We start from the raw sequence: 12316 nt of genomic DNA on the forward strand, positions 1-12316 counted from the left end.
CATCCTGTTCAGGGTCACGGTGTCTGCTCGAAACTATACCAAATCATCAAGGTTCAGGATTAAGTGGGTATAGAAAATGGATGAAACACCCAACATACCTCAGGCACAGATACATCCACTAAGACTTTCTCTATATTTTAGAAACTGAATTACACTAAAACTGGAATGAGTTACAAACTGAAGTAAAAATCAGGGGGGAACTGATGGAGATGACATGAAAACAGAACTAAAGTGTCAAATATGAATGTTTTTCATCCTCTGAATTAAGAATTAAGACAAAGAAACTGTCTCAAAAACACACTTTCAGAAAGTGTTGCCAGTCTGACACTCTAAAAATTATTAAAATAAATAAATAAACAAAAAAAGTCTTGTCAGTTAAAGCCTAAATATCTAAAGATGCCTAAAAAAATGAATGAATAATTATAAGAATAATCCCACTACCAACAGCTTTAGCTGTATTTTGTAGGTATTGTTTATTAGTTATACCCAAAGCACACTGAACTAGCAGGCTGAAGAACACTGCGCCTGCCCACATCATCACATCATCTCTGAGAAGTTAACATGTTGGCAGTGATACAAAATATCACTTTGCTTATGAACAAGTCCACAGCACCTCCACTTCATGTTAAAGGATTTTCCTCAGACTTTCCACTGCTTCAGGGTTTTTGACAGGACAGGTAGATGGATCCACCTGTGGTTATGTGCTAGAGGATAGAGAGATTCCTTTGTCTGTCAATCATGGTAATGTATTTCCATTCAGTAACCACTTGGAATTATTTTCTGGCAAACCAAGACATACTGTATTTCAATACAGCTATACAAGCTTCTGGATTTATCAAAGGCTTGCAAAGGATTTATCACAAAGACTCAATGATCACAGTCAGGAATGTCTCAAGATCCAGAGGAACTTGCAGGATCATGCTCAGCTGTTAAAAATTAAGCAGTCTGTCTGGTCACTTTCCATATCATTAATGTCTATTAGCATCCTCTAGAGTCTAGAACCATTCAACTATTCAAAGGTAATTACCCAAGGATTGGTGCAACTTATCATGGCATGCCTCAGCTGTGAGATTTGAGAGTCAGATGTGAAGTACAATCATTAGGATGTTCTGAACGTTAACTTTGCCTTGGTCTGCAGAGGACTGGGTAAAGCAGCAAAGGTGATGGTGGCGTCCTATTTTTGGAGGGGCTATCAACAACCCAGTAGCATAGGCCTGAGTGACAGGGCATGTGTTCTGCTGGACCGGCCCCTTGCTCATTTGGGGCATACATTCCTCAGTGTAAGCAGACACAGACCCCCCTCCCATCATATTTCTCTTGCCCTCTCCCCTTCCTGTGGCTGTGATGGCTGTCCCACTCTGGGTATGGGTGGGTGCACAGAAAGTGTGTGTGGATCCATGTGTGTGTGCAGGTGTGAGTATTGGCCCTGGAGCTCAGAAAGAAGATAGTGCCTGGACAGTGCGGCAGGCGAAGAGCAGGCCAGAGCTCTATGAGGGGGCCCTGACTGCTAACCATGGAGCCAGTGCACTGAGGGGAGACCCTCAGATACATTATAAAAACCAAAGAATAACGGAAAATAGCCAAGAAAAAGGAGAAGAAAAACTAAAAAAGACAGAAGAATGGTTGCAGAGGAAGTGATCATTACATTGTCTGGTGGAGCACCATGGGGGTTTCGTCTCCAGGGAGGGGTGGAACATCAGAAACCACTCCAGGTGGCTAAGGTAAGTGAGTCCCTGGTAGCTTAGCATTGCTTACTGATGAAACAATGGAAAGTTTAAAAAAAAAGAAGAAAAGTTTTCAATACAACATCCTCGCAGGAGTGAAACATGAGTAGAGACACATTCAGTAAAGATTTAAGGAGCTGTGAAAGACACTGACATGTAATACTGGCTGCTGTGCAAGTTGGTGCAAGGTCTTAACATGAGTCATAATCTTGTTTGAGAAGGGTTTTCATGCAGAAGTGTGCTAATGATTCATTATGTGAACTTTAAACTTCAAGTTAGCTTGAAATGTAAAGCCATCATATTCCACTGAGCTGTTAAACTAGATTGAAATATAGAAATATAAACTTGTCTTTTCAATTCCTTGTTTTGTATATGATGGGTATGTACAACGTTGGGCATTTTACTGAATGTGGTTTGAGGACAGAAATGTTCACATGTTGTCAGAAATTTGTGGAGCGTGTTAATTGTCTTAATTGTGCTGAATTTATGGATTCTTTTACACCATTCACTCATGACATCAGTCTCAAATGCAAAGGACGCCAGCCATGATGGATCATGTTCAAGCTTGCACGTTATCTGAGATTCATGTTTGTAGCAACAAGCCAGGTAACCAACAAATGTCATAAAATGAAGTTTTGGTTAAGGTTTACTTGTTGTGAAATCACAGTGGTTAATGCCAGATTTAAACACTGGCATCTCCCACGTATTATATTCACAATACACATTGCTTGTATTCTAATATGGAGCTGTCCACCTCATTCTGTTCTTCGGAGGCAAATTCTTCACAGATGATAATTTGGTGCCCACATCTTAAACAAATGTGCAGGGAAATTGTTAGTCTTGATCTCGACTTGAAAATACAAGGTGATATGCAAAGGTATAAAAAACCTGACTGGGTCCATTTGGCTTGCAAAGTGAAAAAAAAAACTTCTGAAAGAAGACACCCAAGAGAAGTAATATCATTGTTATATTTCATGATAGAGCTATCACGTTTTTTTTGTTTTAAATTATTACTACAGTATACAGTATCATCATGAGGATAAATAAAATTCCAATCCATATACGTTGCTTGCAGCCCAGACAAACTAAAGAAAATATGCAGTAAACATTGCTTTTATTTTTGAAATCCTATAATTTCACCTGTACATCTTATTCCTGGAAATGTTAGAACAGGTAAAAGTACACCTGCTCTCACATTATACACACAAATCCCCAAACTCCTTCAGTAATTGTTGACTGAGCAGAAGTCATTTTCCAGGTGGCTATTTATAGTTCACAAGAAGCAGATCTCTGCGATAGCCAAGTTTGTTTCAGCTTACTACCTGAAAATCAGCCTTATAGACAAATGTTAAACATGCACCAATTAGTATTTTGCTGTTAAAAAAAATAAGCTCACTTATTTGATGCAACTTCACATGGCAAATAAATGATGACATTCTCTATCATTCCTGTTAAGACAGTACATGAACATTCACACCACATCCTTATCCCTTACTTTCAAATAATTGTTCCATAAACAAGTTCAAAAAGCACATATTTACATGTCCTTACACTTAATGATAAATATCACATCTAGAGAACAAACCTTCAACAACATTCAGTGTCAAAACTTTGTTTCTCTTTCCTACAATAAACCCACATTATTGACTTGTGCAACACAAGCTGACCACAAGTCACCTTTACAATGGTGGACAGCTGTTTCTGCCAGACCATCCAACACTGCCCTCCCCCAGAAGGCAGGGAGGTGTAATCTTGTCAGGTTTTGTAGTATATCGTTCCTAACAGGTGGAACAGAGCGAGGCTTCTGTGTAAGGGCTGTCAGAGCTAGGTTTGTGCCTATGAGTCTTCATGTGCGTGTTTGTATTTTTATTTATATGACTCTGTGTGTATTTTTGTTTCAGTCCATGTGGTGTATGTGAGCAAGCATGTAAGTATATTATAACTGTTATGATTTGCAGCCACAAGGTGACTGAGTGAACAAATAACCTGACATCCTGCGCCACAGGGAGGCACAGGCCACTTTGAAAGGCTTAGCTAAATAGGGGACATGGGATTTCATTACAGGCAAACCAGAATAGCTCGAAGGAGAACTAATGAAAGCAACCAAAGTAACATGTCCTTAATTGTGAATTTTAACATACATGGGTTTTGTGGAAAATAATTAAAAGCGCAATTTCTTCTTTGAAAATGACTTGCCTTAAATCTAAAAAGCAACATGTTGTCATGACTCACAGAGTCCTGAGAGATTTCAGAGTGGGCAAATAGCCATGGTTTGGACAGATCTCGGGCACAAATAGCAAACCGCCAAAGGAAGATGGCTGCTGGCTGGCATTTCCTTGTTAAAGTGCGTATGAGTGGCCCACTCAAGCTGTAATATGTGGCATATGTCCACAGCAAGATCAAGCTGTCAGGGGAAAATCTGCTCACTGTCAGTGACTATCAAAAAACAAAGACAAGACAGGGCCACAGCTCTTTAAAGCTTTCATTTTACAAGCCTATTGTTACAATAACAGTGCAAACAGATCCCGGCTCTTAAGACTAAAGCTGCAGGTTTAAGGCTTGGCCTCAAGTTACCCTGGATGTGATAAAATCCTGGAGCAATCTAAAATAATTATGACACTGAATTTTGTGAAATGTAGGGATTTTTGGCAATGGGGAAAAAAAAAAACTAAATTCCCTAACAACAGGTTGCCCCGGAGATTTTGAGACTTGACCTGAGAATTAAAACACCAGAATGTCTGGATTACTTTCTTTCCTTTTGCAGGTACGTAAACGCAGCAAAGCATGCAGGGCTGGGCTGCGGGAGGCTGATGAGCTGGTGTCCATCAACGAACAGCCATGTGGACCTCTTTCCCATGCCCAGGCCATGAACCTTATAGACAGCTCTTCTGGGATATTAAACATCCGTGTCAAAAGGTTAGAGGAATAGTAGAATTACATTGTAAACTATTCATAAAGCAGCATCTTATTGCAATCAATAAAGAAGTGTACCATTCATAACTGAGTTAATGGGGGGGGGGGGGGGGGGGGGGGGGGGGGGGGGGCATAAATGTTGTTTATGCTGCTTTTACTGATGACTTTAGCAACTAGTAACATGTCCAAAGGCCATCACTTTTAAACTGTTTAATTGTTTACAGGGTACCTGCTGCTTTTCAGTCTGTAGTGCTTGTCACCCGCGCCCCATCTCCCCGCATAGACAAAGAGTACCGTGCTGCTCTGAAGGCCATGTCCCCGACCAACCCCCACCATGCACCTGTTCGTGAGGTTCACCGTAGCCGCTCCTCCATTACCAGTGGTTTGACATCACCACCTGGTAGCGAGGCCTATTATGGGGAGACCGACAGTGATGCAGACGTCGCGGGTTATGAGAGGCAGAGGCGTCAGAAACGCAGGAGTCCCAGCAACTCCACCCCTGGAAAGCCAACGGGACGTACATCTCCGGAGGGCGGGGAGACGTCAGAGATGAGTGGCTATGACAGTGCACCAGATGCACTGGTTTTCCCACATTTGTTGGATGGACATGGGGAAGATAGAAATGGAGCTGAGGGTCTACCAGGGGTGGCAAGAAAGGAGGTGATTTACCAACCTCCTAATCTAGGAGTGTGGTCCTCCCAGACATCCACTGAGACTTCCTCCATCATCTCCTCAGCAGATGACCAGGGGCCGCGAGATGGTGGACAAGAGGAAGACAGTGGCTTTTTAGAGTTAACCAAAGTGCCATTGGTATCCCCAGAGAGGGCAAAAGAGGCCATGATGCTTGGCTCCCGCAGCCAGCTGGTGCCCATGGTAGGTCCTTTGAGCAAACCCATCGATGAGGAGCTTACAACAACCTACGTGGAAAAGGCTAAGCAAGCCAGTAAGTATAGCTGACGAAGACCAATGCTGCACGAGTTCTGCACACATTTCCAATAATAATTTACTACATTTCCAATTATATTCTTTTTTAACCCAATATATTTTTTAACAGAAAATAATAATAATCTTTCATCAGTTAATTACTTAACCCAATAGAGTAACACACAACATATCATTATAATTTATTCACTGACAAACGGTTTAAATTTGAAAAAAAATAATCTAAAATTTGATGCTAGCAATATAGTCTCAAAAAAGCTGGAAGAGATGCAAAGAAACACAAAACTTTTGTAGAATATGCAAATAAAAACCAGTAAGGAAAATTATTCATTAATCCATTGTTAACATTTTAACATGTCAAGTCTGGAGCCATCAGACTTTTGGAGCAATAATGGGTTATGGCTCACCACCTCGTGCCACACTAATTCTGAGAATCATTAATAAATAATTAAAAAATATTTACATACTGTACATGTCTGAAAAACAGCAATAAAATAACACTGTGAAAACATTCAGGGAGTGTAAGAAAAACTTTGAGTGTACAGACCAAGACCAAACTGCTGCACAGAAATGTGCCTAAGTACTCATTTTAGAAATTCCCCAAACTGATCTTAGATGGAGTGGACACATGTTCTGTGGTCAGATGAGTCCATGTTTCAGCTTACTTTTGGGATAAAAAACTAAACTAACAACAAAAAACCAACACATGGTTCTATATGCCAAAGACTGTTAACAAACTAGGGTGCAAAAGCAAGGGGATGTGAAGATCCAGGGGATGCATCATTACCCATCACATGGATAACATGCATAAGTGTGAAGACATGCAGAGGTGATACAGTATATTGGCCTTTTGGAGAGATGCATGCCACCATCATGGCAAAAAGATAAGAATTCATAATTCTGAATGGCTTACAACAGCTTTGCATCGTAGCCGCAGAGCATGCTTGCTTGACTGGTCCATTTGTAGTTCACAACTGTCTCTTATTGAGAATACAGTGCCTATTGTTAAAGGAAGAAACACACAGATATACACACAGAGATACCTATGTATTGTTTAGAATCTTTTTTTATTAGAACCATATTCCAGTTTTTTCTTTTTAGAAATTGTTCCCAACTTTTCTGGAAATAGAGTTTGTATGTGAATCTGCTTTTAGCACAAAAACGAATAACTGATAAACTGATCTATTCCTAACCTATACCCAGGGATAAACATTTTCATTATATACAGTAAATGTAGCCTTATTTGTATGCACAAATGTGAATATGTGTGGAAGACTTAGCACCATGAACTGGTGCTAATTCAAGGCATTTTAACAAGTCTTAGTGAAAAATCTATACTATCAATATTGCAGCTGAATAAAGCAATGAACTGTAATTTTATGTCAGTATTGTGAGGTCTGGAACACAAGAGGCTGACTCAAGCGCAGACGTCAGATTAAATAAGTTTAATTACAACTGTTGCTGGATAATACTCGTAGAAAAGAACTAACAGAAATAGTTAGTCGGTGTACATTCCATGTTGTGACATGAATGTGACAATACTACACAATGAGGGTAGAGAGGTGCAGGGTATAAGTAAGGAGAGACACATGTAGGTGAGACACATGAGGTTATGAGAGGGGCACAGGTGCAGACCATGATGAGTGGGGAATCCTGGGAACTTTAGTCGAGGTCAGTGATCAGTATAGTGGGGAAGCTGACCTGGGTAGAGGAGTAAGACGAGCAAGCATGACAAGTATATGCTGGAGGAACTTAAGTGACACCATTCCAATTTAGTACAAACAGGAATAATGTTTAAGAATCCTTTCTTAGTCTTGAAATCTAAACCAAGACCAGTATTTTAGCAGTAAGTTGTTTAACATTACTCAATCTTACTTTGTTACTCTAAGCAATCCAGCTTTATAACTTTTATTTAAGATGGCTCACGGTGAAAGAGTTCCATGATAACCTTGATTTGTACAACAGTGACAATGATTTCCTATAATACCTTAAGTTATGTGATTAAAATCCACAGCTTTCAATCAGTGAGGACTGAGAAGCATATATGGCTGCTTTTAGGAATTAAATAGCAGAACAGGTCACTTCCATTTTTCCCCGATACTACATATATGATTTGTTTTTAGACATGCTATATGAAAACTTAGTTCTCTCCACCACATTAAGATGAGCTTTCCGTGAGCCGGATGTTTTTTTCAAATTTTTAAAGGGAAATTGTAATAGTCCCTCTGAATTAAAGACAAAAATGTCTGCGTGACAATGATACGTCAAAAGAAGATATATGCTCACTTATGTATGTGTTAAGGAAAATTTGTGTCTACGTTTTCACAAACTTTTAAGAGAGGGTTAAAACTTTGACAAAACAATGACAAAAGTGACAATAAAACTAATAATGCAGCAACAGCTGGGATTACTGAGAGTTATCAAAAATTCTTTCTTACACTATGTGTCTACCATAAATAATAAACTCAAGAAAAGAGCAGCACTCTTATAGCTGAGCTATCAAAAGTCTTGCTGTTAAAGAACTTACAATTTGATCATTTAAAAAAAATGCCTGCCTTGCCATCAGAGAGTGCAGGTTCCACAAATGCGATATTAACTGGGTCTTAGACAAATTAAGAATTACTTTTAAATGCCAGCTCATTTTGAAACAGAAGTAGGTTACTTAAACATAAATTAAAGTAGACATGGTGACTATATTTGAAAGTTCTATTTAAATAACCTACTTCCGGCATTGTTCAACTTGCTTGCAAAACATCTAATTAAAGATGGATGTAAGAGTGCATAAGCCAAATAATGTGCAAATACCAGTTAATGTGAGAAGCTGTGACAGGAATTTTCCTTTGCTCCTGTGGAAAATAAAGTGATGGATGCCTTCTGAAGGCATGACTATCAGGTTTACTTTAGATGCTAATGTCAGAGTTAGATTTTAGCTTAGAGGTTAAACTCTTGGGAATCTCTGAATGTATTTATGTTGCACTACTGTACACTTCCTAATAGCTATGACTTTCATACTCTGCAGAATTGAACCGAGGAGACACACTGCAAGACAAGCACGTAAAGGAAGCAAAAAGCAAGTGTCGAACAATTGCAAATCTACTGACAGATGCTCCCAATCCTCATTCCAAAGGGGTGTTGATGTTCAAGAAGAGAAGACAGCGTTCCAAGAAGTATACCCTTACCAGCTTTGGCAGCGTTGATGAGGACACTTGTCAGGACTCGCAAGAAGAGGACGGTGTCTTTCAAGGCAGTGAATCCGAGTTTGATGAGGATGGCTTTTCAGCCGTTCCAGACCCAACTTGGGATAGTGACTACCTGGATAAGTTGGAGAAGAGGGCAACAGCAGGAACAGAAGTTCGGGGAGGTGAAACAGAGGATGCTCCTCAAGGTTTAAGTGACACGGCAGGTAAAGGAGCCCAGTTGTTTGAGCAGCAGAGAAAAAGGGTAGCTGAACATGCAAAGAAGATAGAAGCAGCACAAACTCAGGCACCTACACAGTCCCAAGCACAGAACCAGTCTCAGATGTATCCAGTGCATGTAGAAATGCAAGTGCAACCAAATCTCCAACCTCACCAGATACAACCACCTGGCCTTATGTCCACACAACCAATGCTATCCCATGCTCCAGCCCCAGTAGCCGATACAGCCCATGGAATACCCAATGGGGACCTATCCAACCCTGTAGTTAGCACTGTTAGCATGGTGATGTCAGCTCCACCTGTTACATCCAAACCAGCCAGTGTTTCAGTGACAGTTCTCAACAGTCCTCCACCACCTGCTGAAACACCATTACCAGAACTACCTGCAACCAATGTTCTGAATAGAACAGCACGTCCTTTTACCCCAGGGTTCATCAGCATTCGAGCTTCAACTGCTCCTGTAACGTTCCGACCAGCTGTCACAAAGAGGAGTCAGCGTCCTGCTTCAGCAGCTATTGTACCTGCACCATTCTCCACTGCTTTTGAACATGCCATTAATCCTACTTCAGCAACTTCACAGCTGAATACTGGCCCTATGCCAGTATTTTCCCCACCATACTCCATCCCTCAAGTTTCCTTAGCCCCGGCACCAGGCACTCCAGTTACATTTCACCCTCCAGCACTTTCTACTTCTGTAGAGACAAAACAGTCAGCCCCGAAAACGACTGGTGGTTATCAAACTCCATTTGCAACTGTGACACCAATATCAATGCCTTCAGCCCAACAAGCACCGGTGGTTCCAGTCCCTATCCCTCCTATATCCCAAATTTCTCAACCGTTTGCTCCACTGCCTCCACTTCAAGTGCCAGTTGCTCAGCTACCACAACCACAGTTTTCTGTACCACATGTAGCTCAAGTATCAGTGGTCTCCCAGCCTGAAACAGTGGCTCCAACCCCTGGTCCTGGTCCAACAGGTCGCACGGGAATTTTAAATGACGCTCGACGGCGTGGTGGTAAACCCAAACCTATGTTTGTCGTCCCAGAAGTGAAAAAGAATTCCCCCAATCCTGAATTGTTGACAATGGTCCAGAATCTGGATGATAGGTTCAACAGGCACAAATATGCCCAACCACCCTCTGAAGTTACTTATGATGTTTCAGAGGAAGACAGAGGGGGTGAGCCTGGTATGGGAAGGGTTCCACCCCCAGTTGCACCGAAACCTCGAGTTATTCAGGAGGCACCACAGATTCTTCAGGCAGGAGGTAAGGGGGCCCAATTGTTTGCCAAAAGGCAAAGCCGAATGGGAATGTATGTGGTGGATACCTCACCTGAGACTCCTTACCAGCAGGATGTGGCTTTGCATAATACAACTCAACCACATGAGTCCTCTTTCGGCAGTTCTCTTTCTTCCCCCTGGAAATATTCCCCAAATGTTCGTGCACCTCCGCCTATAGGGTACAATCCACTCTTGGCCCCCTCCATCCCCACTGGGCCTCAGAGGGACACACGCCAACCAGACATCAAGGGCAGGGGAGGCTTCCACAGAGAAGGCATCAGGGCACTGGATTTTATGAGAAGGCAGCCTTATCAGTTAAACTCTGCCATGTTTAATTACGGAGGCAGTAGCACTAATCTATCCACCATGCCTTCTTACCAAACCCAGCAGGGTAATTACACAACAACGATGGTCGGTAGCTCATTAACTTCACCTCGGCAGATCCCTCTCAAAACAGCCCGTGTTTACGAAATAAAGCGATTCTCCACACCCACACCGATGTCACATCCATCTCTGGCTCCCAAAGTCATTGCACCTCGGTCAGCCACTACCCTTGGAGAACGTTTGACTCATTTTGATATGAACTCCCCACCTCCAGCTTTCAATCCAACCCCAGCCCTTTTCAATGATCCAAACACAGCTTCAACACTGTTCCAACCATCAAAGCTGCCAAGCCTCCCAAAATTCTCTTCCACCACTATGACACACCCTGTGCCTCCTACAGTGCCCACACCCTATTCTCCACCATACGCTACTGGGCTCCAGTCAGCCAAGCAATTTCAGAGTGCTCCTGAACTCAGCATCCTTGCTTCTCTGCCCCCACTCAAACCCAACCCTGTTCAGGCACCCAAACCACGTTTTGTTGCGACTAAGGCAGGAGTCCAACCCCTTGTCTGGAGGCCAGGGGGAGTTTGAACAACAACAAACAAATACAAAAGAAATTAACAAGTTGATATCTAAAAGAATGTATCAATCACAGTGGAGATCATTGATCCAATATTTAGATTAAGCCATAATATTACAAGCCACATTTTTTCAACTGTGAATATCATCCAGATTTAGATAGTTGGTTGAACAAAATAAAAAGTTTAAAGATATCATCTCTTTATTGGTATTCAAAATTATTGTATATATGAAAAAGGAAAATTGGAAAATTCAAATTAAATAAATAATCTGCCAAATAATACATGTATTTAAGTACACAAATCAACAGTAGACACTAGGTGATGAGAGATAACTAGATAAAGAAGCAACAAAAAGATAACGTGATTATTTTCTTCAATAGAAATTTAAAATGACTGAAATCACAAATTAATTTAATTTTGTTAGAAAATACTGTCACGTTTACTTTGCTGTTTGTACATTTAACTAAGTGACAACAATAAAAGGGTATATTAGCATACATTGTATGTGGTATCACCCTTTATACAATATGCCTGTTCTTGGAGGGGTTTATGGAGGGGTTTATGTATGGCTACAGAGATCTGCTGAAGCCTATCTGAGCTCTTTTGAGGTGAATAGCATAAAGGCACACCCTGGACAGGTTCCTGAAATTAATTATTCTTTGGAACTTAAAATGTCTGAAAAGATTAATGGCTACAGTTATGATCACAGGCAGAAAGCTAAAGATCTGCAAAGGCTTTAATCAAGGAAACTTTGAAAATAGAAGAAAAAAAGTCAGGCTTTGATTCAAGCTTTTGAGGATTACCATGACCTGGAGGAGTCTATACCACCGTAAAGCTGAAGATGTATGCTGAAGAAGAGAATATAAGTTAAGAACATGTATTTAGAGAAGTAATAAATACATTTTAACTTTTTACCTAGAGCATTATCAAGGAGAAACCCAAGTGGCCTTATCTTCTTGTAAGAAGGTTTAAATGATGCATAACCAGTTGGAGAAAGTAAAATGATTATAAAGACCTCAGATCATTGCCGAAGGCACAGTTTGCTCTTGCAAAGTAGTAGTGGGGCTATGCCAGATAGCTCTGCTCATTATAGCCAAAGAGAAATGCTTTCTTTTTAGCACAGGCCACATTCAAAAAGTG

General features: G+C 41.0%; 1 protein-coding gene across 1 annotated transcript; it reads left to right on the forward strand.

Annotated features, from left to right (window-relative positions):
* Nucleotides 1-1347: 1347 nt before the first annotated feature.
* Nucleotides 1348-11730, forward strand: synpo2la (synaptopodin 2-like a). The gene is made up of 4 exons (XM_061746197.1): nt 1348-1721; nt 4489-4640; nt 4862-5580; nt 8599-11730. The coding sequence occupies exons 1-4, from the start codon at nt 1620-1622 to the stop codon at nt 11184-11186; spliced, it is 3561 nt and encodes a 1186-aa protein (XP_061602181.1). The 5' UTR covers nt 1348-1619; the 3' UTR covers nt 11187-11730.
* Nucleotides 11731-12316: the final 586 nt, after the last annotated feature.

The sequence above is a fragment of the Cololabis saira genome, chromosome 17 (assembly GCF_033807715.1).
Source record: "Cololabis saira isolate AMF1-May2022 chromosome 17, fColSai1.1, whole genome shotgun sequence".
In the NCBI taxonomy this organism is placed as follows: Eukaryota; Metazoa; Chordata; class Actinopteri; order Beloniformes; family Belonidae; genus Cololabis; species Cololabis saira.